General features: G+C 35.0%; 3 protein-coding genes across 6 annotated transcripts; 2 read left to right on the top strand and 1 right to left on the bottom strand.

Annotated features, from left to right (window-relative positions):
* The first annotated feature begins 81 nt into the window (after window positions 1-81).
* On the top strand, window positions 82-13,716 carry LOC101901755 (sugar transporter SWEET1). Of its 3 annotated transcripts, none has more exons than XM_005184136.4 (4): window positions 82-210; window positions 1,239-1,458; window positions 12,644-13,049; window positions 13,117-13,716. In XM_005184136.4, the coding sequence occupies exons 2-4, from the start codon at window positions 1,289-1,291 to the stop codon at window positions 13,285-13,287; spliced, it is 747 nt and encodes a 248-aa protein (XP_005184193.1). In that variant the 5' UTR covers window positions 82-210; window positions 1,239-1,288; the 3' UTR covers window positions 13,288-13,716. The 3 variants fall into 3 exon arrangements, with proteins under 3 accessions (XP_005184193.1, XP_005184194.1, XP_005184192.1); XM_005184137.4 differs by having other exon boundaries at window positions 137-264; XM_005184135.4 differs by lacking the exon at window positions 82-210 and adding an exon at window positions 349-570.
* Window positions 5,701-6,886, bottom strand: LOC105261849 (uncharacterized). Its single transcript, XM_011294480.3, has 2 exons — window positions 6,576-6,886; window positions 5,701-6,514 (listed from the first exon to the last, which is right to left on the bottom strand). Exons 1-2 carry the CDS (start codon window positions 6,637-6,639, stop codon window positions 6,063-6,065), a joined length of 516 nt encoding a protein of 171 aa, XP_011292782.2. The 5' UTR covers window positions 6,640-6,886; the 3' UTR covers window positions 5,701-6,062.
* Window positions 13,717-16,083: 2,367 nt separating the features above from the next.
* LOC101890491 (uncharacterized protein CG7065) lies at window positions 16,084-24,826 on the top strand. 2 transcript variants are annotated; one of them, XM_005184158.4, is made up of 4 exons: window positions 16,084-16,370; window positions 17,200-19,227; window positions 23,051-23,779; window positions 23,840-24,826. In XM_005184158.4, the coding sequence occupies exons 2-4, from the start codon at window positions 17,334-17,336 to the stop codon at window positions 24,562-24,564; spliced, it is 3,348 nt and encodes a 1,115-aa protein (XP_005184215.2). In that variant the 5' UTR covers window positions 16,084-16,370; window positions 17,200-17,333; the 3' UTR covers window positions 24,565-24,826. The 2 variants fall into 2 exon arrangements, with proteins under 2 accessions (XP_005184215.2, XP_011292784.2); XM_011294482.3 differs by having other exon boundaries at window positions 23,051-24,826.
* The last annotated feature ends 1,492 nt before the right edge of the window (window positions 24,827-26,318 follow it).

The following is a 26,318-nucleotide window of genomic DNA, read 5'->3' as shown; positions in this document are numbered from 1 at the left end:
CTTGTTTTGGCACCACTGTTACCATTTTAAAGTTAAATCGCAAGTACTTTAAGTTGACAACATTGTTTACAAATTTGCTCTGTCGCGCCGGAAGTGGGGGGCATACTTGGGGGAAACTTAAAAATTCAAAACATTGCTTGGCACACGAGAATCGTTCAAACAGTTGTTGTCGAACCGCACGAGAGCGTATATTTGCTCACAACGGTAACGGTACGGTTGTGTGTTTTGTTTTGCTTTTTACTTGTTTTTTTTTTTCATTATTCGGTGATTATATAATTATTTTCTTTACTATTTGCTGTGCCATGTTGTTTGTTTGTTTCAAAGTCCAAAAGTGTGTGAGATAAATACATGAATGACAGAAAATTGATTAAAAAACAAACTTTTTTAATTTGTGCAAAAAGAAAAAAACGATGGGAATTACTTCAGAAAAATCTAAAAAAAATCAATTACGATTTAATTGAAAGACAAATTGAAACATGAGAACAATTTTCACATAACGTCAACGTCAACGACAACGACATTGAGGCCGCTTTATTTATTTGCTTGCAGTTTACATTTTATTGCCTAGAGGTGCATTTGGAAACGAAATTCTGTGAACTTGAACTTGGTCTTTAGTTTACTCTTTACAAATCTCCGCCATAGACAAATGAAAATATAGACAACGAAATGCTCTCACCGTTTATCTTCGAAGAAAATCGAATCAGCAGATGTCGTCTATATCGTTTAAGGGGTTTGAGTGAGAATATTGAAGTCACTCAATTCTAAAACGTTAAAAATAACAAAATCTGTAGGATATTTGTCAGTTGGAAATTGTTCCATAATAAAAGACAAGTGAAAACTATGTAGTGACATCGAAAAATATGAGAATATTCCAGTGAAATTCTTGAAAAACGACAAAATGTGTTTTCGAAGTCGAGTGGGTTGAACGCGTAAATCAGCATGTTGACTATGCAAAACATGATGAGAGCCACCTGAAAAAAAAAAACGCAAAACTAACTTTTCGTTGTCTATATCTTCTTTTGTCTATGTCTCCGCCTTCGTACTCCTTCGCTGCTCTCAATTTGTGGAGCCGAGTGGTGGCGGCAGCAGTGCGGCAAAACAAAACTTGATTCTGTTACATTTGTTGTTGTTATAAATTGAAACACGTTGGCCCATTGCTATCTCCATATCTCATACTCTTTGTTTTTTTTTTTCTATCTTTCGTTTGTTTGTTCTCATTATTGTCTCCACCCAAACAGATATTCATAGTATAGCCAGCCACAACTACGACGACGGCAACAACAACAAAATGGATGCACTAAGTGATATATTGGCGCCTTACAGTGATGACATTGCCAAATTTGCCGGTTCCGTAACATGCCTGCAATTTTTATCCGGTGTTTTTCTGCTCAACGATATTCGCAAAAAGAAAAGCAGTGACACATATCCAGCGGATCCATTCCTGGGCGGTATTGTTTTGTAAGTATTATGGTATGGAGGGTATATAAAGTTCGTCATCCCGTTTGTAAGTAATCGAAATAATAATTTTTGACCCAACAAAGTATATATATTCATGATCAGCGTAAAATTCTAAGATGATTAAGACCCATCCGTTCGTTCGTCCTTTTTTTAATGGAATTGTCTGAAATTCTACACAAGGAGTTTTTCGTGACTACTTTACCCCCCGAAAAAGAATTATATTTGATTGTATTGGGTATTTTGATGATTTTAGCCACATTTTTCAATGGAATTGCCTTAAAATCCATACAAGGAGTTCCTTCTGAGTACTTTACCACCTCAAAGAGTATTGTCTATATAGGTCCACGATGTCGTATATTCCCCATATAACTATACCTCCCGAAATTCGGCATTTGGATGATTTTAGTCACATTTTTCAATGGCATTGTCTGAAATTCTACACAAGGAGATCTCTATGAGTACTTTACCCCCTGAAAGAGTATTTTCTATATAGGTTCACGATATCGTATAGTTCCCATACAATGATATTAGCGACATTATTCACCGGAATTGTTTCATATTTCGTATTTAAATTTCGGAATCATTACTACAGTTTATGACTTATCTAGCACCGCGTCTTTGTATAGCCCCCATATAAAGGTTTTCATTTGAGCGGTATTTTTGACGATTTTTTTTTTATTGAAAATTTTCAAGTTTCTTCCGGTGGAGTTAATAAAAAGTTCAGCCCGGCCGATCTCAGCTGTTTCCACAAAGTATATGGGTATACAGGGTGAGATGAAAAACCTGCAACCAATTTCAGACTGCTGTCATTTCCAAACCACTCGTCCGACAGCTGTTAAAATTGTTTCAGTGACAGCTAAATATATTGTTTACAAGAGTACAAAAGCTTTTTTCTGAGAATTTTCCAGAAAAAAAGTTATTCGTGATGGAATTCAAGCGTGATAGTGTGATTTCTTTATATTTGGCTGGAAAACCACAAGTGGCTATCGTTAGAGCACTCCAGCATTTAAATGTGAATAAATCTTTTGTGTCTCGTACCATCGCTTGTTACCTTGATAATGGTAGCGTAGCCCGAAGTCAAGAAAGTGGATGGAAGAAAACAGCAACATCAGCAGAAATGGTTCGAAAAGTAAAGAAGCGATACATATGATCTAAAAACGCGTCACAGTGGCCGAAAAATGGTTCGTGAGCTGAACATATCGCAACAAAAGAGCTAAAGAGTTGCTTCGCTTGGCCGAAAATAGTGGTGAACTGGCGGATTTTTTTTCTCCGATGAGAAAACATTCGTTGTCCAGCGGTTTGGAAACAAACAATATGATCGTGTTTACTTGCCAAAGAGGTCAGCTGAAAATGTGCACCTTCGCTTGGCCACTAGAACTCTAGCGCAGGCCGGCAACCGAATAAATGCCGAATATTATCGCGAAAATATTCTGGACGGTTATTAAAGCACTGAGCACGCAAACATTTGGCCGCAGACCTAGGACATTCCAACAGGGCTCAGCACCATCTCACTCAGCACGCGCCACCAAAGAATGCTTACAGAATGGAGTTCATCGCCTCATTTCCAGCGCACAGTGGCCACCAAAATCTCCGGATACTAAAACTTTGGGCTATTGTGTCTGGAGTATTTTGGAAAGCAAGGTTGGCACTAAAAAATACCAAAGTGCCGATCACCTCAAGCAAGCGCTTCGCCGGGAATTGGCCAAAATACCGCAGAGCAACATTCGGTCAGCGTGTGACGGTTTCATTGGCCTTTTGGAGGCCATAATTCGTGCCAAAGTTGACCAATTCGGACAAATCTAAACTTATTCTAAAATTTTATGCTATTTCCGGCGTTTTTTGCTTTCATTCAATAGAATGTAAAAATAATGGCGTTCGACTTTGTAGTAGCATTTTTTTTATCTAACTCTGTATTCTTGGTCAGCTTTAAATGCAATATCCATGGCATAATTACAAAAGGTAGAACAAAGCTACACCCTAAATAAATTTTTTCTTTTTGTCAAAGATACAGATATTTTGTGTATATGTGTGTATTCTTTTGAATACGGGGCTTCCCCAATATAAGAATTTTGTTTATGTGGTGTTTCCACTACACTTGATTCGCTCTCTATTCGTTGTTTGAACCTTAACCATAGACAAATGAAAATATAGACAACGAAAAGTTAGTTTTGACTTTTTTCCAGGTGGCTCTCATCATGTTTTGCATAGTCAACATGCTGATTTACGCGTTCAAGCCACTCGACTTCGAAAAAACATTTTATCGTTTTTCAAGAATTTCACTGGAATATTCCCATATTTTTCGATGTCATCACGTACTTTTCACATTTCTTTTATTATGAAATAATTTTCAACTGGCAAGTATCCTACAGTTTTTGTTATTTTTAACGTTTTAAAATTGAGTGACTTCAATATTCCCACTCAAACCCCTGAAACGATATGAACGACATCTGCTGATTCGATTTTTTTCGAAGATAAACGGTGAGAGCATTTCGTTGTCTATATTTTCATTTGTCTATGCCTTAACTATGAAAAAACTACCTAATTCTTCACACAAAATTTCCTGAGCGAACACTCATATTTGTACGTTGTTCAAAACAAATCACTCTCAGAACAACGAAAAAATATGTCCCATCCCTACCAAATGAGAGCATTTATCGAAAAAATAAATTATGACATTTAAAAATTAAAAATAGAAAAAATTGATGAAATTTAAAAATTTTTGGGAAGACTGAAAATTATGAATGAATGGCGTATGTACATTCAAACGAAAGTAAATTTTGTTTTCTCTCTCATTCGAGGTACGCATTTGGTCCACGAGTTAAATTTTCCACAGAAAACTGCAAACAAAAGAGGCAATATTTTCAAAATGTTTCTATCGGCAGAAAAAATGTTTGACAAGTGTCTCTCCAGCAGAAATTAAAAATGGAAAAACACAAAATATGTTCAAAATGTCAACATTTACACAAAAAGTTGAAAACTTGAATGAAAATTGTAAAATTAATGATATAATAAATCTTTGGGAGGAAAACAATAATTTCTTCTATTCATATTAGTGAGAATTTCATGTATTTTCGTATAAATTCCCATTAAAATCAACAAACAAAATTTTTGGAAAAAGGAATTACTTTAGTATAAATTACGAATCGTGCCGTATGAACAGTTTAATTCGTGTACCTAATTCTGAGAGCGAACAACGTTGTTCGGTTTCCAATGGAAACATGCTATTAAAAAAAATTAAAAATAAACAAAGTATTTCACCATTCCGTGGCAAGTCACTGTCACCACAACACACCCTTTGTTTTCATTCGTTTTTAATCTCATCTCCCAATCCAATTACCATTTTCCACAATTTGTATGAGACCGTGTTCGGCGGCGCGAAACACTCCTTAAAACGTCGCCACGCATTGCATTTAAATTAGATGAGAGTTTTTTCAATTACTCCGCTGTTATCATTTATTTTTTATCTTGATTTTGTTTGCTTGAAAATACATTTTTATTGCTTTTACAACTGATTAGATTAGTTTTTTTTATATTTTGTTGTTTTACTATTCCTACATTTTATTCTAATCACAACGAAGGGGGGGGAGTAGCGTTGTGAGTGTTGCCGGTCAGTGGGAATTTCATCATTTTAGACTAGGAACTGATATACATTTCTTTTTATTTCCGATTAAGTGTGCCAAATGCTTGAGGTCTTATCATGTTACAAAATGGAAACTGTATTAGTCGTGGAGCTTCCAATATTTCAAAAATTATCAAAATACTTAAGTTTTCGAAAGGGATTTTTCTTTGATAAGATTTGTAAAATTTTGCTGACGTAGCATTAGGTGTGTCTGGTTACCCTAAAGTTTGTAACAATTGTTACAAATTGTTACTGGAAGTCGTCTGTTAACCCAAAAGTTCTGCAAAAGAGAGCGGTTGGAGAGAGAAATTTTGACAGTTCTTTCAGTGAGAGTTTGCAAATTCTTGCTGGAAAAATTTCTTCTTGCAATCTCTTGCAACTCTTCTTCTTCTCATACATCGACATTCAATCAGATGTTTTCTATTGTTTGTTTATTTATTTTTGTGCTTTCAATTTGAAAATAATTTTTTTTGGAATTAGCAAGACTAATTGTTTTTGGAGAAAAACTTTACAAAACGAGAAAAACGTAAGTATTAATATGTAATAGGAAAATAAAAGACTATTTCCAGCATTTTTAGAAAAATGACGGAAGAAGATCAGTGTGTCTCTGTAGCCAGTGGTCAATGTCGGTCATCATTTTCCATGTTCTTTAAATTTTCACATCACAATAAATTTATTAGTATTAGATGAAGAGGAATATTTCGGTCCACTATATCAGCAATCATCCAAAAAATATGACATGTCTCATATAAAATGAAGGAAGTTGTCGATATACCTGATACCTTATTATGCTTATATCAGGCTTATGATATTAATGGACAATATTGGCCAACTTCTTCGGAATCACCATGGGAGTGATCAAAATCAACTTTTTATGCAGTCATTAAACAAATACAAATTCATTTAAATAATCAAACATTGGCTGAGGGTATACATTTGTCCGCAAAATGACTGATACTATTTAACTTTTTAATTAACAACTTGATTACCTTTTATAGGGACATGTCTGTCGATCACGACCAGTTTTTGAATTATGAAGCTGCATGTTCTTGTATTGCCGCTCCAAACTATAAAACTTATTTTCCACTTGCGCTATGGTAAAATCATGCCCATTCGCCTTAAGCTCCTCTGAAATCTTTGTCCACATCTGTTTTTTGTTTTTTAGCGAAGCCACTTTTCCGACTAAAGGCCGCAAATCCTTATATTTGTTAATTAAAAGTTTTGTTGAGGAATCCAACCAAATGGACTTTTTGCCGTCGGGCTCTGGGCTTTGTGGTTCACAGCCTTCTTCGAGTTGGCATTGAGGCTCAAAGATCGGGTTAAACACAAGTGGCTCCTCCATGCTTTCGTCGGAAACAACATTCGGCGAAAAAATTAACTCGTCACATTCCTCAATCCCCTCGATACCACTTGCCAAAGCGTTCCTAAACTCTGTATCTAAAAGAAATGCAAATGTCATTATACAAAAGTATTTTTATTCTATGCAAAAAAAACTTACCATTACTAACACGTTTAAAAGTTTCTGGGGAACACATCAAATCTATCTTTCTTTTATTGCTCATTTTTTTATTTTATTTCCTTTTTATTTCAAAAACTTGTTAAACTGGTTGTGTTTTCTTTCTTTTAATTCTTTATAATGGCGGACTAATTGGTTTGTTTTGACAAATCAGCTGATTAGTTGCAAGCTTCTGCAGGGATGCCGTCTGTTTACTTTTCGCATTTTTCTTGCAAAAGAGAATAAAACTACCTTACTCTCTCAGAAAGAAGTTACTGGACAATTCCTGCAGGGAAAGTAACCAGACACACCTATTATATGCAAAAAAAAATTGCTTATGATATATGTTTGAAAATGTGTGTCTGACTGTCAATTTAAGCATATTGCGTGCTAACGTGTGCTCTAAACTTTCACAAAAAGGAGTGGTTTTTATTTTAATTTAAATAATTACATGGATGATTTCAGCTGACTAGGCCTTTACATCATGATTTAGGAAATTTGTGGAGGTCGTATCATAATGACCTTTTATGGTTCCTATAACAATTTTTATGGCAAAAGAATTCAGGTAGTCGCACTGACGCAGCTGCTGGCACAATGAACTGTCAAACCAATTTTAAATGAAAAATAATTAAAATTTCTAAAAATTATTCAAAATGCACTTCATATCAATCTCCGACTGGTGTTGTATAAGAAAACTTAAAAAATTACTAAAAAAAAAAACATTTTTTAAAATTTTTGACATATCAATGTTACCAAGTGTTGATGCATCTACCTGGATTCTTCTACCATGCGGTGAAGGTTAGAATACATAAAACGCTTTTTTGATTGACTTAAGTCATTTGCTGGCCTTTTTCGTTGAGGAACAAAGGAGTTCTAGGTTGACTTTGTTCTCTCTTTGTTCATTTTTGAAGAAGCCAGCCAATGACTTAAGCCAGTCAAAAAAGCGCCTTATGTATTCTCACCTTTAGGGTTTTACATACGGGGTGAGATAAAACACTGCAACAAAGTCAAACGCCATAATTTTTATTATTTTTTTTTTAATTTCAAGGAATGAAAGCAAAAAATTTCAGAGAAAGCATCCAATTTTAGAATAATTTAATTTTCGCCATAATATTCGGCATTTAATCTTATGCCACGGTCGATTAATACGAGCGGAGAGCAATAATCGGCTGTTATGGCGGCCCACACCATCACCATGGCCGGTGCTTGAGTTCTGGTGGCCAACCGAAAGTGCACATTTTCAGCTGAGCTCTTTGGCAAGTAAACACGATCATTTTGTTTGTTTCCAAACTACTGGACAACGAATGTTTTCTCATCGAATGTTTTCTCATGCCAAATTCGGAAGTTCACCACTTTCGGCCAAGCGAAGCAACTCTTTAGCGCTTTTAAGTCTGTTTTCTATCTGTTGCGGTGTAAGTTCTTGCACTTTTGGGAATTTCAATGACTTTACCCCGAGCTAATTTTTCAATATTTGCCGAATGGAATATTGCGATATGTTCAGCTCACGAGGCCTATTTCGGTCACTGCGAAGCAGTTTTCGATCAAGTCGCTTCTTTACTTTTCGAACAATTTCTGCCGTTTTCTTCTGTCCACTTCCTTGACGTCGGGCTACGCTACCAGTATCACGGTAACGAGCGATGGTACGAGACACAAAAGATTTATTCACATTTAAATGATGGAGTGCTCTAGCGATAGCCACTTGTGGTTTTCCAGCCAAATATAAAGAAATCACACATGGTAGAAGAATACAGGTAGATGCATCAACGCTTGGGAACATTGATATGTTAATATATTTTTTTAATTTCTTTTCGAATATAAGTAGATTTTTTATGTGTTTTCTTATACGACGTCATTCGAAGCTTATTATAATACGTGCTTTTTAACAATTTTTACAAATTTAAATAATTCTTCATTCTACATTTTAAATTCCAAAATTGGTTTGACAGTTCATTGTCCCAGCAGCTATGTCGATGCTTCTACCTATATTTTTCTACCATGGAATCACACTATAACGCTTGAATGAACTTTTTTTCTGGTAAATTCTCACCAAAATGTTTTTGTACGCTTGTAAACAATATAATGAACTGTCACTGGAATACTTTTAACAGCTGTCGGACGAGTGGCTTAGAAATGACAGTGGCAGTTTTTTCATCTCACCCTGATGAGTAAATGCATCAACCTTTGGAAACATTGATATGTCAAAATTTTTCATATGATAACAAGAATTTACAAACTGTCAGTGAAAACACTGTCAAAATGTTGCTCTCAATAGCTCTCTTTTCCAGAACTTTTGTGTTTACAGACGGCTTACAGTAACAGTTTGCAATACACACCTATTTTTTCGAAGGACGTTCAGACACATCTATTTTTTCGAAGGACGGCCTAATTGTGGATTTTTGAAAGAGATGATAATTTTAGTAGTTTTAAAAGCATTTTCGAAGGATTTTTAAATCAATAGCTAAAAAAAATTGGAACTTCAAAAAAAATTTAATAAAATTAGATTTTACAGAATTTTAAAAATAATTTTTTTGGAAGGTCCTTAAAGAAAAAATATAATTTTTTTAATCTAGAAAATAATTGAAAAATCGGTCCACGATATCGTATAGCCCCCATACAACGATACCCCTCGATACGGTAATTTGATGATTTCAGCCACATTTTCCAATGGAATTGTCTGAAAATTCATACAAGGAGTTCCTTCTGATTACTTAACCCTCTGAAAGATAATTGTTTATATAGGTCCACGATATCGTATAGCCCCCTTACAACGGTAACCCCGATATTTGTTATTTTGATGATTGTAGCCAAATTTTTTCAATAAAATTGTCTGAAAATCCACATAAGGTTTTCCTTCTGGAAGTTTACCGAATGTCATTTTTTTTCAAATTTTTCAAATTCGTTCCAAATGGTGGGGGGTATTCAAAGTTCGGCCCGGCCGAACTTACTGCTTTTTTAATGTTTGGTTTTTCTGGGATTACTTTTTTGAAGCAATTTCTGAAATAATAATATTTTTAACGAACTAACAATGGATTGGTGGATGTTTAAGAATAATTTATGAGGATCTTTTCAGGGCTATAATATTTTTTGGATGACTTTCAGTTCTATAATCGAAGATTCCTTAAATGATAATAATAAAACTATTATTACAATAATTATTAGTAATAATAATGTTTAAAAACCTACTCAAATGCCCACTCCATTTAAAATAAAAATTTTCAATTACGAATTTTTATATTGCTGGCCGTTATTACTTTTTTTTCGTTACAATAATTGCCTTCTGTTGCCTTGTGCAAGACCGCCATGACTTAAAATTCCTTAAAACGTGTTTCCTCCACCTAACGTTATATCTGTAAGTCAGTCAGTCGTTCAGTCACAACAACATGCAAATTACAGTAATTTATAGTTGTCGAGATTTGTTCAACTGATGTCGTAGAAGGCAGCCGGCAGGTGAGCATTGTGACGGCCAAGTGCATGTCAAAAGTAGAAAAAAGTGCAACCGTTGAAGTGTTTATATTTACCGCTTAGACTTTTAGGTCAAACAGAACCAAGTCTAAGACAAGTGGTTGTAAAAGAATCAACTGGTTGTGGCTCACTGTCTGTTTGTTTGTTTGTTTGTCTCTCTCCAAAAGGGTCATAAACTCAAGAGAATGTTAGGGCAATGAAAAACGAAAACATTTTGTAGTGGGTGTAGATAGTTTGTCTTTTTTTGTTGTTGTACCGGACGAACAACAAACAAATGCAAATGTTCAGGTGATACATGAATGTCTTTTTTGTGGCATTTCCTTGAGTTGCATATTGTTGACATTTTTGTGCTAATTATTATACAATGTAGGACAGCTGGGGCATGATATAGTTTTCATCACAACAAGGTCAAAGAATTTCGACTACAAGTCATAGGTAGTATCGGTTTAGAGAAATTTATCAAACGTAGTTTTACTGTCGTTATTTATTTACTCATTGCCAGAAGTTCTGAGTTCTGTAGATTCCTTTCTCCCATTAGTCCTTCAAAATGTATCGAATATATTTATACCCTACACCATATAGAGTCTGTTTAGTTTTGTAGAATCTGTACATGTTTTAAAAATAGAGTCCATGTTTTTTTTTTTAACGCAGTACAGGTCGCATTTATTGCCCGATCGAGGTGACGGCGAACCCTATGCAAATAGGAGATAATAGGTTAACATTTAGATATGGCTCCCATATACATCTTCAACCGATTTCGGTTTAGTTGTGCACCGAATGACCAGTATCAGTCCAAATTACCTGAATTGTGGCACATCTGACCACATTTTGTCTTGAAGCTAGTGTATCAAATTTGGTAAAAATCTGTTCAGATTTAACTATAGCTCCCATATAGATGCTTCATCCGATTTGGGTTTTTAGATCCCTCTCAAGCGTAATATGCACTCCACAACAATGGTGTTTGGTACCAGATATCAAATACAACTAAAAAAAAGTGCATACAATTTTGTCAAGATCGTTTCAGATTTGGATATAGCTCCTTTACCAGATTTCAGGTTTATTGTGCACCAAATGGCTGATATAACCCCAAATGGACTGAATTTTTGCACTTCCGACTGAATTTTGGTCTAGAAACAAGTACATCAAATTTGGTGAAAAACACCAACGCCATATTTTTTTGAATTTTTTTAAACTTTATTGAATGAAAGTTAAAAATGTCAGAAATAGCTTCAAATTTTAGAATAAGTTTAGAGTTGTTCGAATTGGTCACCTTTGCCACGAATTTGGCCTTCAAACGGCCAATGAAACTGTCACACGCTGCCCGAAAGTTGCTCTGCGGTATTTTGGCCCATTCCCGGCGAACCGCTTGCATGAGGTGATCGACACTTTGGTATTTCTTAGTGCCAACCTTGCTTTCCAAAATACTCCAGAAACAATTGCCCAACGGATTGGTATCCGGAGATTTTGGTGGCCATTATGTGCTTGAAATGAAGCGAGGAACCTCATTTTGTAAGCATTCTTGGGTGGCTCGTGCTGAGTCTGCGGCCAAAATGTTTGCGTGCCCAAGGTATAATAAACCCTCCAGAATATTTTCGAGATAATATTCGGCATTTATTCTGATGCCACGGTCGATTAATACGAGCGGAGAGCGACCATCGGCTGTTATGGCGGCCCACACCATCACCATGGCCGGCGCTTGAGTTCTGGTGGCCAACCGAAGGTGCACGTTTTCAGCTACCATCTTTGGCAAGTAAACACGATCATTTTGTTTGTTTACAAACTGCTGGACAACGAATGTCTTCTCATTGGAAATTCGGCAGTTCACCACTTTCGGCCAAGCGAAGCAACTGTTTTGCTTTTCTTTCTGTTGCGGTTTAAGTTCTTGAACTTTTTGGAATTTCAGAGGCTTTACCCCGAGCCCATTTTTCAATATTTGCCGAATGGAATATTGCGACATGTTCAGCTCACGAGCCATTTTTCGGCCACTGCGACGCGGGTTTCGATCAAGCGCTTCTTTACTTTTCGAACCATTTCTGCTGATGTTGCTGTTCTCTTCCGTCCACTTCCTTGACGTCGGGCTACGCTAACGGCAACGAGCGATGTTACGAGACACAAAAGATTTATTCACATTTAAATGCTGGAGTGCTTTAACGATAGCTACTTGTAATTTTCCAGCCAAATATAAAGAAATCACAGTATCACGCTTGAATTCCATCACGAATAACTTTTTTTCAGGAAAATTCTCACCTAAACGCTTTTGTACGCTTGTAAACAATATAATAAGGTGTCACTGGAATAATTTTAACAGCTGGAAAGTGAAATGACAGCAGTCTGAAGTTGGTTGCAGTTTTTTCATCTCACCCTGCATTTTGTTAATTTGTACTGGGGGTGCAAAAGTCTCCGTTAAAATCGATTCAGAGTTGGATATAGTTCCCAAATTGTGACTACTCTAAAGCCATGATACATATAGTCGGTCCCGCCTGACTTTTGACCTTTCCTTACTGGTTTTGTTTTTCAGATCTTATTATTCTTTTAAACTAAATTATATAATTGCGTATATTACTTTGTAACAACATCTAACTTCCATTCTTTTGATTTTGTATTTTCAGAACAATACTGAGTCTGAAAATGGGCGCACTAATGGGTGACGAGGCAATGATCAAAGTCAATGTAATTGGTTTTGCCATTAACGTCATCTTCATGGTCGTGTTCTATTGGTATGCCTCAGAGGCGGGTCGATCGAAAATCTGGTCTAAAATTGGCATGTATTTCACATTTACATTGGGTTGCCTGGCGTATGCCAACTTTGAAGATCCCGCCAAAATCGAATTCCGCTTCGGTATGTTAATCACCGCCATTCTAGTAATGCTTGTGGGTATGCCGCTTTTGAATTTGGGTAAAATCATTGAAACCAAGAGCACTGAAGGTCTACCATTCCCCCTGATATTGTCGGGTACAATTGTGGCTGCTTCATGGGCTGCCTATGGCATTTCAATCCGCAATCAAATTGTGGCGGTGAGTCATTTTGCAGTTTACTTCGTTGCAATTGATTTCTAATTTAATCCATTTATTTTTGTTGCAGTATCAAAATTTGTTCTTATTCTTCTTGAGTTTTGTACAACTGTCATTGTTCGCCATCTATCCCACGAATCCAACAGAGCAAAAGAAACCGGCCGATGATGGAACGCCATATAAAAAATTGACATCAAACAACAGTCCATCCAAATCAAAAGCTAACAAGAAACGTGATTAAAAACTACAACAAATAAATGGCACATTGCACAAAAGAGCTTTGCTTTGCTACTTTAATAACAACAATTTAAAGAAATAATCAAAAAACATAAAAAGCTTTAACTTTAAATTCAAATCATAAGTGCATAACTTTTTGACAATAATAAAACATCTTCCAATAACGTATAACGATAAACATATTTACTCTATTTTTTTAAACATTATTTCACATATCTACTGTAATCGTTGTTATTTAGTATAATGTAATAATTATTATTACAATTGTTGTTGTTTATCATTTCTATTAGCAATAAAATTGTAAGTAAAATATTTAAAAATATGAAATAACTCTCACAAAAAAAACACTTTGTAAACATACTAAATGCCCATATATTTCGGCAACTATATATTGTCGAAAGAAATAAAATTAAGAGCTTATTACAAAAACAAATTTATAAAAATGGGAGTTTTTTTTTTTCGATAAAATTGTATGAAAAAATAATTGTACACTAAAAAAACAATTGTTACATGCTTTAAAAGTATATTTGACATAATAAGACTCTTGAACAAAGTTGCATTTCTCCTTTGGTTTGCTTGGAAGTTGCTTTTTGCTTTGGAAGTTGAACTACCTCTCTGTGTTTGTCATGATTCAAGGTAACCTCGTTTCAAATAATTATAACCAGTTCTGAATTTTCCGTAATATACCTTTAAATTTAACTTCATTGGAAACGTGTCCCCATCTTTGGTTTTTCTATATACAACGGATTTAAAAATATAATTTATAGGATGTTTTCAAAGATATAATTTTAAGAACATTGTATGATGGCCTTCTTAAAATTTCCATGGGAAATGAAAAGTGTTTTTATAAAATTTTTAGTTTTTGCTAATTTAAAGAACATGAATTGAGCACCATCCCTACCTTCCATGTTGGAAGAATACAGGAAGATGCATGAATACTTGTAAACATTTATGTCACAAATATTTTTTTTAATAAGTAGATTCTTCGTCTAATGGAAGTCGTTATGATACGCGTTTTTCAATCATTTTTACAAATTTAAATAATTTTTCACTCAAAATTTTAAATTTCAAAATTGGTTTGAAAGTTCATTGTTCTGTGTCGATGCGACTACCTGTATTCTTCTACCATGCTACCATCTACAGGGTTAGATAAAAAACTGCAACCAACTTCAGACTTCTGCCATTTCTAAGCCGCTCTTCCGACAGCTGTTACAATTATTCCAGTTCCAGCATATTACATTGTTTACAAGCGTGGAAAAGCATTTTGGTGAGAATTTTCCAGAGAAAAAGTTATTCGTGATTAAATTCAAGCGCGATAATGTGATATCTTTATATTTGGCTGGAAACGTTAAAACTCTCCAGCATTTAAATGTGAATAAATCTTTCGTGTCTCGTACCAACGCTCGTTACCGTAATACTAGTAGCGTAGCCCGACGTCAAGGAAGTGGACGAAAGAAAACAGCAACATCAGCAGAAATGGTTCGAAAAGTAATGAAGCGACTTGTTCGAAATCTGCGTCGCAGTGGCCGAAAAGTGGCCCGTAAGCTGAACAATGGCTTTACACCGAGCTCATTTTCAATATTTGCCGAATGGAATATTGCGATATCCATTCGGCAAATAGTGAAAAATGAGCTTGAGGTAAAGCCATTGATATTCCAAAAGTGGTGAACTGCCGAGTTTGGTTTTCTCGATCACCTCAAGCAAACGATTCGCCGGGAATAGGTCAAAATACCGCAGAGCAAAATTTGGACAGCATGTGACGGTTTCATTGGCCGTTTGAAGGCCATAATTCGTGCCAAAGGTGAACAGTTCGAACCAATCTAAACTTATTCTATTTGATGATGCTATTTCCGACATTGCGACATTTTGGCGTTTGACTTTGTTGCAGTTTTTTTTATCTCACCCTGTATATGAATGTAGCATGGATGTAGGTATGGCACAAACTGGTTTGTAAAAAATATTAAAATACAACCCGGAGTTAAGGCCCACTTTCTATCAAAACAATTAGAAATAAGAGGTCTGTCTGGCTACTTTTGCTGCAGGTTCTTTGTAAGACAAATGTGAAAAGTTAACCGACAGAATTCATGCAAACTCTAGAAAGTAATCAGCTGATTTGTCAAAACAATTAATGAACTAAATATGAGCCGAAAAACAAAACAATTACGCTTGAGATTTTCAAAATATATAGGCAGAGTTGCAAGCAGAAATGTTTACGGCAAGAATTTGTAATCTCACAGTATTTCTCGAATCGTTCTTTTTTGCAGAACGTTTACGTTAACAGGCGACTTCCGGTAACAATTTGCAATAATTCTTACAAGGTTTAGGGTAAACAGTACAATTTTTTATTTATTTCATTCATACCGAAAAACTGCAGTTTGCGAAATTATGATGTTCTTCATTTATTTGACGTATAATCAATGTAATTTATAATTCAAGTGACGCATATTATTTCTACCGAAACTTCTTCAAAAGGGATTAATTTGAAGCGTATGCACGGAATTCGACAGTTTAAATACGCAATCTTTACACTTTCACTACAATATAAACGTATAATAAGGTTGCCAAATCTATCAAGTGGTAATTGGTGACCCCAAAGGTAACTTTCAAAATGAGTATGTGTCCTTCCTTTGGTTTTTCGCTGTTGCAGTGAAAAAACATTTTCAGCATTGTTTTTAAAATCTATATACGAAATAACGTTCAACAATAATTCAACATGTTTATTGAGGTGAATATTTTTCTCGTGGAACGCATTTAATTTAGGTAGGTTCTGTTGACGCACACATTGGACGAGTACTTGGTAATCAAATTAAATACAAAAAATATCTCGTCGCATCAAAACTTGAAAGAAAGATTATTTGTGCAGAAATTTACAATTTTGCTAGCATATTTTAATAAAAATTATATTATTATTTTATACAAATGCTGGGCAATTGATTTTTATTAAATGTATAGAATATTCAATCTATATAAAAAGGTTTATCTTCTCTGAATTGCGTTGAGAAAATTTTGCATTTTCCCAGACATATGTGTGTGTGTTGACACAGGTTACGACAACCAACAAGCCGTCAAAATTCCATTGTTTATTTGGTAAGTACAATAAAGTTTTATACATTAGCCGGAAAAATATTCGTACACATTGAAAAGAAATGTTTTTCGTTTGTATTTCAAGTTTTTTATTCAATCAAAGAAAAAAATAGCTTTTAAATTAATCTTTGGGTGAAACTGTCTTGTGTTTGTTCATGTTGTTCTATATGCTGGAAATGTGCATTTTACGGCATCACGATACAAGGGTCAATAACCTTTCTTACTTCAACTGGTCAAACAAAGACATGAAATGCTACCAGACCAGAAGCTCTGGCTGCAGCAGCTCTACCGTTTTTCAGAATAAGAAGAGGAAACCTGGCCATAGAAATATGACCGCAATTCATGCCTCTAAATAGTTTTTTCATCGTTAGAATTTGATCAAATGTTAGTTTATTCTGTATTTTCACCGTGTTATTATACCATCAGGATTATGGTTTCATTTGACTTGAAACGAAAATCGCATTTTATTGAGTCCTACTTAAGGTACCATAAGCCATTTTGTATTATGAACATTGTTAATTAAATGTTTATTAAATTTTCATGTACCGCGTTCTTTGTGGTTAGAAAACCACAATGAAAATGTCATATATCATTTATTTTAAAAGCATAATATTTGAGCAATTAACAACATGTGAAGGTAGAAATGTGGATATCACGCATTTGAAGTTTTTTTTTTTAACTAATTCTATTTTCAAAGTTGGGGCGATATAAAAGTTCTGGAACAAGACCAAATATAACCCTATTTGATTTCTTCTGAAGTGTACGAATCATTTTTCTGTCTTGTGTGTTCGGATCAATCGGAAATAATGCATTTTTCTTGCGATTTCTTTAGGTAATAATTAATTTGACAAGTGTATAAATACGTCACAGTTTCTTTCTATCGCGCGTTGCTTTATTTTTTGCGTGTGTGTTTTTGAAAGTATTGAAGAAAAATTGAAAATTTGAATAAAAAAATTAACTAACAATATGGATATAACACCTGGTGAACCCGTGCCGCCTGGCTTTGAGGAAGAAGTACTCAAAGTACCACGCATTCAAAGTACCATTGACCAATATAAGGCTAATGCTTTAATTGGTATTGAATACACCTTGGAGTTGCACGAATGTGATCGTCCTGAGCCGGGATACTTGTGTGTTTTGTGCGACAAGCGTGGTGATGGTCGAACTATCCTACATCATTGGACTTCGTTCAATCATCGTATGAAATATTTGGAAAAACACTACCCATCGGCGGTTCGTGAATTCCAACCGGTCAAATATAAACCAAATTCCCATAATATTCTCATTGCCATAATTCAAAATATTGCCGAAGCCATTGAAGATTTTCATGGTCGCTTAAAGGTAAGAGCAATGGACGCAGATGAATTTCGACGCCAGAAAACCAAGCATACAGAGACAGTAATTTCCTCTTTTCACCACGATGAAAGAAACGGTCCGAATTTCCTGAGTGCCATTGATAGGTCCTTAATCGATGGAAGAGGTAAACTAGATGGAGCCAATAATCAACAAAAAGGTCATAAAAGAGGATCGCCTTTGGAAAAACCACCTCCAAAGAGGGATGAGTTTGATGCAATTTCAAGTGATTCCGATAACAATGATTCGGCGAAGAAACCAAAATTCAACAGTAGGGCACAGTATGCTGGTAAGCCCACCACATATGGTAAAGATGAACAGAAAGACGATAAAGAGAAGAAGTTGCCAACGCCCAAAGAATTATCGCTACAGGCATCCCATATAGCCCAAGAACGCTACAAATGGGAAAAGTATCGCTGTATGTTGGAAATCCATTTGAAGCAAGTGGAAAAATTGCAAAAAGACTATGAAAAGTCACCGGAAAAACATCCACAATATCCCGAAGAGTGGAAAAAGTTTTGGAATCGCCGCTACAAGGAATTGCAGGCCGAGAAAAAGGTTGATCCCAACAAACATGACTATAAACCGGAATGGATTGTGTTTTGGACGAAACGAATGAAAGAACTTTTCAATGCTGAAGTGGAGAAGAAAAAGAAAGAAATCAAAATTAAACTTGGTCTTCCAGAGGACGCTGAGGAGAAAGTCGACCAACTAAAGGAACGCTACAAAGTGACGGTAAATCGGGTACAAAGACAACCCATTTCGGATGTTATTGACATTAGCGATGACGAAAGTCCAGCTGGCCGTCGTGTTCGCCCAAGACGTACGCGGTCGCGTTCACGTTCTCGCTCTCCTCGCGGTCGTTCGCCACCACGTGGTCGTGATTATCGTTATCATTCGCGTTCACGTTCCAAATCACGTTCGCTTAGTCCATTTTCGGATGATTATGATCACATTAAGTCGCGTCACATGTCTAAACCACATCGCTCGGCAGGCTCTCGCGGTTACAATCCTATTGATACATCACCAGATTATTATCAATATGGTGGATCTTCACGTTATCCACCAATTCCTCATGTTGGTAGCAGTCACTATCCTCCTGCCCATGTATCTTCGGGACCATATCGCATTTTAGATTCTAGTAAAATACCCAAATACGAAGACACCAGTACCAGAGATTCAAAAGAAGATGAACAGAAAGAAGACGATGGACCTCTATCAGTGGTTGGGGTTTTACGTCTGCTCACCGCCCTCGAAGAACACTTGGGCAGTCTTGGGCCCAAAGTTGTTGATCTGTTGGGCAAGGCTTTGGCATTGGAAAAAGTAAAAGCCAATTCATCCGATGACCTTTTACTTAACGAAGATAATTGTGTATTTTTTGAAACTATCAAAGAAAAGCTAAAGGGTCTCTTAATCGCTGATGTTTTAGTTGATGATCCGCATAAAGTGCGTGCTGTTAAGAAAGCTATTAAAAATATTGCCGGAGTAATTTACCAAGTGACACAAGGTGAGTAAAAAAATTTAGTGTTACATTGTAAGTATCGATAGAATAGAATGTATATATTGTGTATATTTAGGGTAGTTGTTAAAATAAGTTTAAAAATTTAAGATTTAAATTTTTTTCGATGAGGAGCAATCGACGCGTTTGAAATGTAAAACACAAGAAGGTAAGGTATATTAAAAACAAATAAACAGATTTAGAAACCAGTTAAAAGTGTAAGTTAAACATTCCCTTGTCGATTGCAAGTATTGTTTTCGTCTTCACGTTTCTTTCCCGGAATTGAAAAACGTTGCTTGTTTACAAGTTTTCCTATGTCGTAATTTCCGGATTAAGTTATTTTTTTAACAAGTTTAAATAGTGCGGGAACATATTATTTGTTAAGCTGCAAGTGTAAATTGACAAAAAATTTTTAAATTCTAAAAATTATCAGAAAATGTTCTTCGATAACCCAAAAGTTTAGTAAATGAGAGCAGCGAGTGAAGAGAGTAGTTTTGACAGTTGAGTTACTGAGAGTTTGCAATTTCTTACTGGGAAATGCACCTCAAATTTGCACAATGAATAGTTTACAAATGGTACGAAAAGATTATTCATTTTCGGAGGAATGATCTCTCGAGCGAAATGCTTTCGTGGGAATAGTATTCCGCCAAAATATTCATGATTAGCTGGCATAAAAATATTTTTCGAAAACTTTCTGCAATATTTCTACACAAGAGAGGAAATTATAAGGTCTATAGATTGGTTGTACCTCCCAGCCGCTTGTGAATTAAATGAAAATAAAGAATAAAAGCAAAATAAAAATAATCTCTGTTTAAAGGTATTTAATGCATTTTATTCGACATCTGCTTAAAATTCATATTATTTTTCTATCTACGAGCCATTGTAAACGCAAGACAATTGTCAAACAACTCCCCTAGTGATTTGCCTTATCGTTTAAATATATTTTTGAAAATTTTTATTAAATTTGATATTTTTTTCGCTTTTACATTTTTTTTGGCATTTTTATTTAATATCTATATAAATGATTTGAGTACACCCAAATTTGGTATACATACCAGAGTTCAGATTTGCTCGTTTTTACTTACGTATGGAATTGCTCGAAAAGTAGAGTTTCACACGAAATTTACTTTACACTCTTTTGTTTTATGTGGGAGCACTCGCGAATTAATCCAGTTTGAAAAATAAGAGTGACAGTAAATCGGTGAAAAAATATTTTTTTACAGATTTGTGTGTTTTGTTGGTCTGTGTAGTGAACTAAAAAGTGGAACAGCAGAATGCCCTGTAAGCATTTGGAAGTGAGTACCTCACTCCCATTTGAAGATGCCTCTTCTGCGACGCTTCTAATTCTAATAAATACTATAGTATGTACAAAACTACTGTTGTCTGCTGTCTACCGTCACGGAGTTTCCACGTAGTGGCATCAAGGAAGATAAAATAAGTTGTCACGTGTGCAGACACTATTTCGTGACTTCCATCGGAAAAAATATCGATTGTTTGCAATTATTTACGAATTGAACAAAAATAAGACTTTATTCTATCTGAGGAATATAAGACAATGTGGCCAGTTTTGCTCTCTGAACATCTGGGTTCGATTCCCAAGCCAGACATCACATTTTTCAAACGAAAAAAAAAAATGTTTGAGTATTTCGTCTAATAAGTAAGGGTTATATGAAAGTGTACATTGGAAAAAGTACCAATAACAATAAAAAATAAATGCTAAAGTCTGGGTTAAAAAAATATATTTTTTTCACTTCCAATAACTGTTGAGGAAGTGACTTCCACGCTATTTAGTCATGCTTAAAAATATCGCGGGCGTGGTTCATTTGTTCCTAGGTGTGACTTCTTAGTGATTTGGGGGATAGTTTTTGCTCGCTGCGTGTATTGCAAGCTAACAGTGGACCTTGCATACAAAAACTACAAAAGCAAATACACATACAGTGTTCGTTCTGTATTTTCTCCAAGTCCGAATCGAAACAAAACCGATATTAAGATAACGGAACTTGTTTTTTTATTTTGTATTGTTTGTGTGGAGGGGTGAATACAGAACCAACTGAAATGTGCTCTGCTGGATGACACAATATTGAAGTAGGTTGATACAATTTTACTCAAATGCATCTTATGTCTGCAGGACTTTTAGTATTGAATATCGGCCATGTAGTTCCACGTTTTGGTATAGCCTCCATATAAGGTTACCCACCAATATTCGGTATTTTTACGATTTTAGCGACATTTTACAATGGAATTGTTTCAAATTTGGTATTGGAAGTTCGTAACGGATACTACAGCCTATTACAGAAAATTGTCTGTGCATGTCCACGTCTTCGTATAGCCCCCATATAACGGTACCCCCCTCCCTATATTCAGTATTTTGATGATTTTAGCTACATTATTCACCATTTTTTTCAAGTTTTGCATTTAATTGTTGTAATGGCTTATGACAAAAGTTGCCTTGTCGTCGTATATACCCTAATATAACGGCTACATTCGGTATTTTTAAGATTTTAACAGAATTTTTAACGGATTTTATTTTTTCCAAATGGTGGATGGTATTCGAGCTATTTTACTTGTTTTTACTCTCAAGATTATGACCGCTCGAATTGGAGTGAGTTTCACTCTCTACCAGAGATTGAGGAACATTTGAGAACTCTCATTTATGTGAGTTCTGAAAACAAATAATAAATAGCAAATTTTAATCCGTCTTTAATGAACATTGTAAAAAAACAAACAAGTCAAATGGGTGTTTTATTTGTATCATAATCTTAAAATAAGTATTTAAAAACATAAGGTTTAAGTGGTGTACAAATGTTAAATAATTGTTGCGTTATAAAAATAGTTATTTGTATAAAAATTTCTATGAAATTTCCGAAGCACCGTAAAATGTAATCGCCTTCGCCTTTGTTTTATATTAGTTTTTCGATCCGGAGACAAAAACGTATAGGAAATTATATTCAATAATTAATTTTATAAATGTTCAGTCTGAAGACGTACTATTAAACTGTTTTATGTGTGCGTTATCGTCCAGCATATTTTTTTATTGTTTTAATGAGGTTTTTGTATATCATGGAAACTATTTATTTTTTTGATTTTTTAGCCTGGTTTTTGCAATACTAAACTATTACTGCTATTGTGAAACAGTTCCTTTGTAATTTTGGTTTCTTGTCTCTGTTTCGTCACGACATACAGCACAATATCGTTTTGAAACATTTAAATATATTTCATTTGGGAAATGTATAAATTTACTCATTCATGTAGAATAAATTATCTTTATTCAGTAATAATATTATGGATGTGTTTATTTGAACGTCAATTGGGTAAATTGGGTTCCTAGGTTTATCCTCCTTTATGAGGATTTATTTGGCGTACATTCAATGAAATTGGCAATTTAAATCAACTGAGTCTACTAAGAGTTATTATAAAAAAAACCTCAAGCTATGAAATATAATTTTATTTAAATATGTTACATAAGCGATTGAATACACCATATTTCATTTTCTTGAAGGTTTAAGTTTCACGGTGTATTACAAAGTCTTTTCCTATGCGATTTTCATACATGCTCTGTTGCGAGCATAGAGATAACATCCCATTTTGTGGCTGTGTTGGAAAAAAAGTTAATTTAAATATGTCAACATATTTTATTTTTAAGAAGTGTTACGAGCATAAAAAAGTACTAGAATCAGCATCTTATAAAGTGGTAAATTCAACAAAAATCTTAACCAAGAGGAATTTTGTCAAAAACTAAGTAGAAATAAATTAAATCGACTTACTTTTGAAACCAAATTTTAATTCTACGTTTACTATCCGTTATATTTTTTTTCAACAATTTCGACTCTAGGTAACACCAACGAAGATGCCAAGGAAGAAAAAACAAAAGATTCATCGCTCACAATTGGAGGTGGTGGTGTTGGGGGTAGCGTTGGCAGCGTTCCAGCATTACACAAAAAGAAAATCAATGCAAAAGTAAGCATTAAAGATTTGCCATTTGATCGTCAAATGGTTGCCACGAAAATGGCAGCTGCCCTAGTGATGCAGGGGCGTGAAGACGTCTCCACCGATGATATGGATAAATTGATATATTTCTTTTTGCTAATGGTAAAATTATCCAAATCGAAAAGGGAACTTGATGGAAAACCATTGTATTCCAAGAATGTACTCTCCGAATTGGGTTTAATGCAATTGATTAATACACCATCGAGTAGTGCAAGTACTTTGCCAGGCCCAATAATAGATATTGGCCTTTTAGATGCAGATAGAGCATCGCTGCGACCCTCATCCATACGTAGCGATTTTGCCAAGGATGTTTCAGTTGATAAGGAAACACCGAAAAATGATGCAAATGCCAGTACATTGGAATCATTGACAGATTCTGATTTGCAGACTCTTTTGCAAAACTTTAAACATTTGTCCAGCGAAGAGCAACATCATCTAATTGCCCACCTAAAGAAACTGGAATCGGTAGATCCTGAACGTGTCGAGAAATTGAGGAAATATGTCAACACTTCGGATATAGCCTCAGAACCCATGCCAAGCACAAGTAAATCTTCGTCTGATAGCCTAGATGATGGTATGGGAAAGAAGCCACACTACTATTCGCCACATACTAACAATGATTCACCTTTTTCAGCAAGTGCTAAGGATGACAAACGTCAGGGTCGTTCGCCCAGCCATGATATTGATGAACGCAATAGAAATTCGGTAAACCCCAACAAGTTTAGTTTGGATGATGATGACGATGATGATTATAATTTCGATGAAGTGTTTAAGGCTGCCTCTAGAAATATAAACTCGGCTACACCCGAAGAAACCTCACAACACTCAATGAATGATGGCAAACCTAAATCGGCCAATGAACATATTGTTTCGTTGGCTTCACAAAATGATCTAACTTTCAATCCGGCCGGTCTCAAAGATCCATTGAGTGATACACAAAACCTCATTGCAAACCTAATGGGTTCATTGCAACAAAGCAATTCCAAATCGGCAAATATCTTACCGCAGCCAGTTCCTCCTGTTGGCCAAAAACCACAGCAACCGCCTCAACAGCAGCCACCCCCACCACCACCTGCCCAGCAATCCAATAATATGTCCTACTATCAACAGGGAGCCGGGGGTTATCCAGATATGCAACAGGCCGGCGGCTACAATCAAATGCCACCGAATTACTATAATCCCCAGATGGGTTATAATCAAAACCCCTATGCTGGGGGTCCTGGTGCCGCCGGCTATCAACAACAACAACACCAGCAATGGGGTCCCGATGCTCATCAACAAATCCCCGGCCAGCCAAATATGCAATTCTTCGGAATGCCCAACTATGGTGGAGGTTATTATGGACAAGGTGGTAATTGAAAGTAAATTAATGAATGTAGTTAGTTTTTCTCTCGAATGAAACAATTCTCGATTGATCACTATTTTTAATCTAATTTTTAGTTTTATAAACTATTTTAATCTTCTAATGCAAGTAATAAACTCAAGACAAATATTTGGATGTGAATATTATATGAATTCATCGAATTCCTTCGTAATGAAAGAAATATGTAGTGTACATATAAACAAACATAAATATAACAAACTAATTTCGATAAAAATTATTTTATCATGCAAATATAAATTTTAAATAATTTCCATTATTTTTTCACGGGGATTTCGAGTTTTATATGGCTTTGTATGTAATCTCATGGGTGCCTGGTAAGTGTACTTAATCATTTTTATTGAAATTAAAGTTTATTTTAAAGCGATTGAGTCGAATACAAAATTTTAGATACTCATGAAAAAATATCCGGATTTACTTTCTATTACACTCTTTATATAGAAATTCTGCACTTGCTTTATTTTTCTCATTAAAATAACATGGATGGTGTCAAGGTAAAGAATATAACCCATGTTTGAGTATCTGCAGTTCATATTATGTCGTGAATACCCTTGTTTAATTTTCTTTTGTCAACTGCCGGTTTTATAGGGAGACGTATTTGCTTTATTTCTTTTCAAAATAGTAAAAGGTAAAAAACGGCATTGTGTAAAAAAGAAAACAAAAATTAGTAAATTCTTCAAGCTTCTGATTGAAATTCAGTTAATCAACTGGTTTTTTGTTTTCGGTTGGTCATTTATCGATTTACTGATCCCAAAAAATCAGTTAACTGGTTTTTGTTATCGGTTGGTCATTTATCGATTTACAGATCCCAAAAAACAAAAGTTTTCCGGTCCCAATTCGATTTTTATAAACCTTCCGTCTTCAATCGGCGTTTAAAGACAAATGTAACGGCCACGGCACACCTTTGGCATGTTCTTAGAATTTAACTCCAACAAGCATCTTAGCACAAATCTAGTTACAATCATTGCAATAACAGAAGAACTGTACAAATGATTTTGATGCTTAAAATTTGAACAACACAAAAAAAAATGTGAACAACTTGCCGTCTGTAGCCGCCTAACTTGTTCTTGTTGAATCGCCGTCATTAAGAATACCATTCGGCGTCGTTGTCTGGTCAAAAAAACTATTAACATTTAATCGTGGTTAATTTCAATAAAGTCTATATTTAAAACAAGTCTAAGTACGCCGTCCGTCTGTCATGTCGCACCGCCGTCGAATTCAATTTAATTTGTAACTAGTTCCGAGCTCTTCAGTGAAGATGTTCAATTCTCTCATGTCTCATTCGTAAACAACAGAGTACCCGGAGTCTTTGCTTTCTGTTTATTTTTTATCGGGTATTCCTTTTTTATTTTACTAGATGAAATGTCAAAATTCATGCTTGAGGCGAAAATAAATATTTTCGCCTTAACAGAAGAATTTTGTGGCGAATATGTTTGTTGTCATTTTTTGTTTGTATAACACATGGTAGAAAAATACAGGAAGACGCATTGACGTAAGTGCTGGGACAATGAACCATCAAACCGGATTTGAAATTAAAAATGTTAAACGAAAAATTGTTGATATTTGTAAAAATTGCATATCATAACAACCTCCAATTTGCTTCGTATTCGAAAACGTATAAAAATCTACTTATTTTTGACAAAACATTTTAACAATTTTGACATATCAATGTTCCCAAGCATTGCAATAATTTTTTGAATAATTTTTCATTTTGAATTGTTAACTTAAAAAT

This window comes from Musca domestica, unplaced genomic scaffold (genome assembly GCF_030504385.1).
Source record: "Musca domestica strain aabys unplaced genomic scaffold, Musca_domestica.polishedcontigs.V.1.1 104, whole genome shotgun sequence".
NCBI lineage: Eukaryota > Metazoa > Arthropoda > Insecta > Diptera > Muscidae > Musca > Musca domestica.
This window is presented reverse-complemented; position numbering and strand designations above follow the sequence as displayed.

What these genes read in the sequence shown, in the direction of transcription:
- LOC101901755 (XM_005184136.4), top strand. Translation starts at nt 1,289, where the DNA reads ATGGATGCACTAAGTGATATATTGGCGCCTTACAGTGATGACATTGCC. An exon ending in TTCCTGGGCGGTATTGTTTT is followed by an intron (nt 1,459 to 12,643) that starts GTAAGTATTATG and finishes TTGTATTTTCAG; the next exon opens with AACAATACTGAGTCTGAAAA. An exon ending in TCCGCAATCAAATTGTGGCG is followed by an intron (nt 13,050 to 13,116) that starts GTGAGTCATTTT and finishes TTTTTGTTGCAG; the next exon opens with TATCAAAATTTGTTCTTATT.
- LOC105261849 (XM_011294480.3), bottom strand. Translation starts at nt 6,639, where the DNA reads ATGAGCAATAAAAGAAAGATAGATTTGATGTGTTCCCCAGAAACTTTT. An exon ending in TTTTAAACGTGTTAGTAATG is followed by an intron (nt 6,515 to 6,575) that starts GTAAGTTTTTTT and finishes CATTTCTTTTAG; the next exon opens with ATACAGAGTTTAGGAACGCT.
- LOC101890491 (XM_011294482.3), top strand. Translation starts at nt 17,334, where the DNA reads ATGGATATAACACCTGGTGAACCCGTGCCGCCTGGCTTTGAGGAAGAA. An exon ending in AATTTACCAAGTGACACAAG is followed by an intron (nt 19,228 to 23,050) that starts GTGAGTAAAAAA and finishes TTTCGACTCTAG; the next exon opens with GTAACACCAACGAAGATGCC.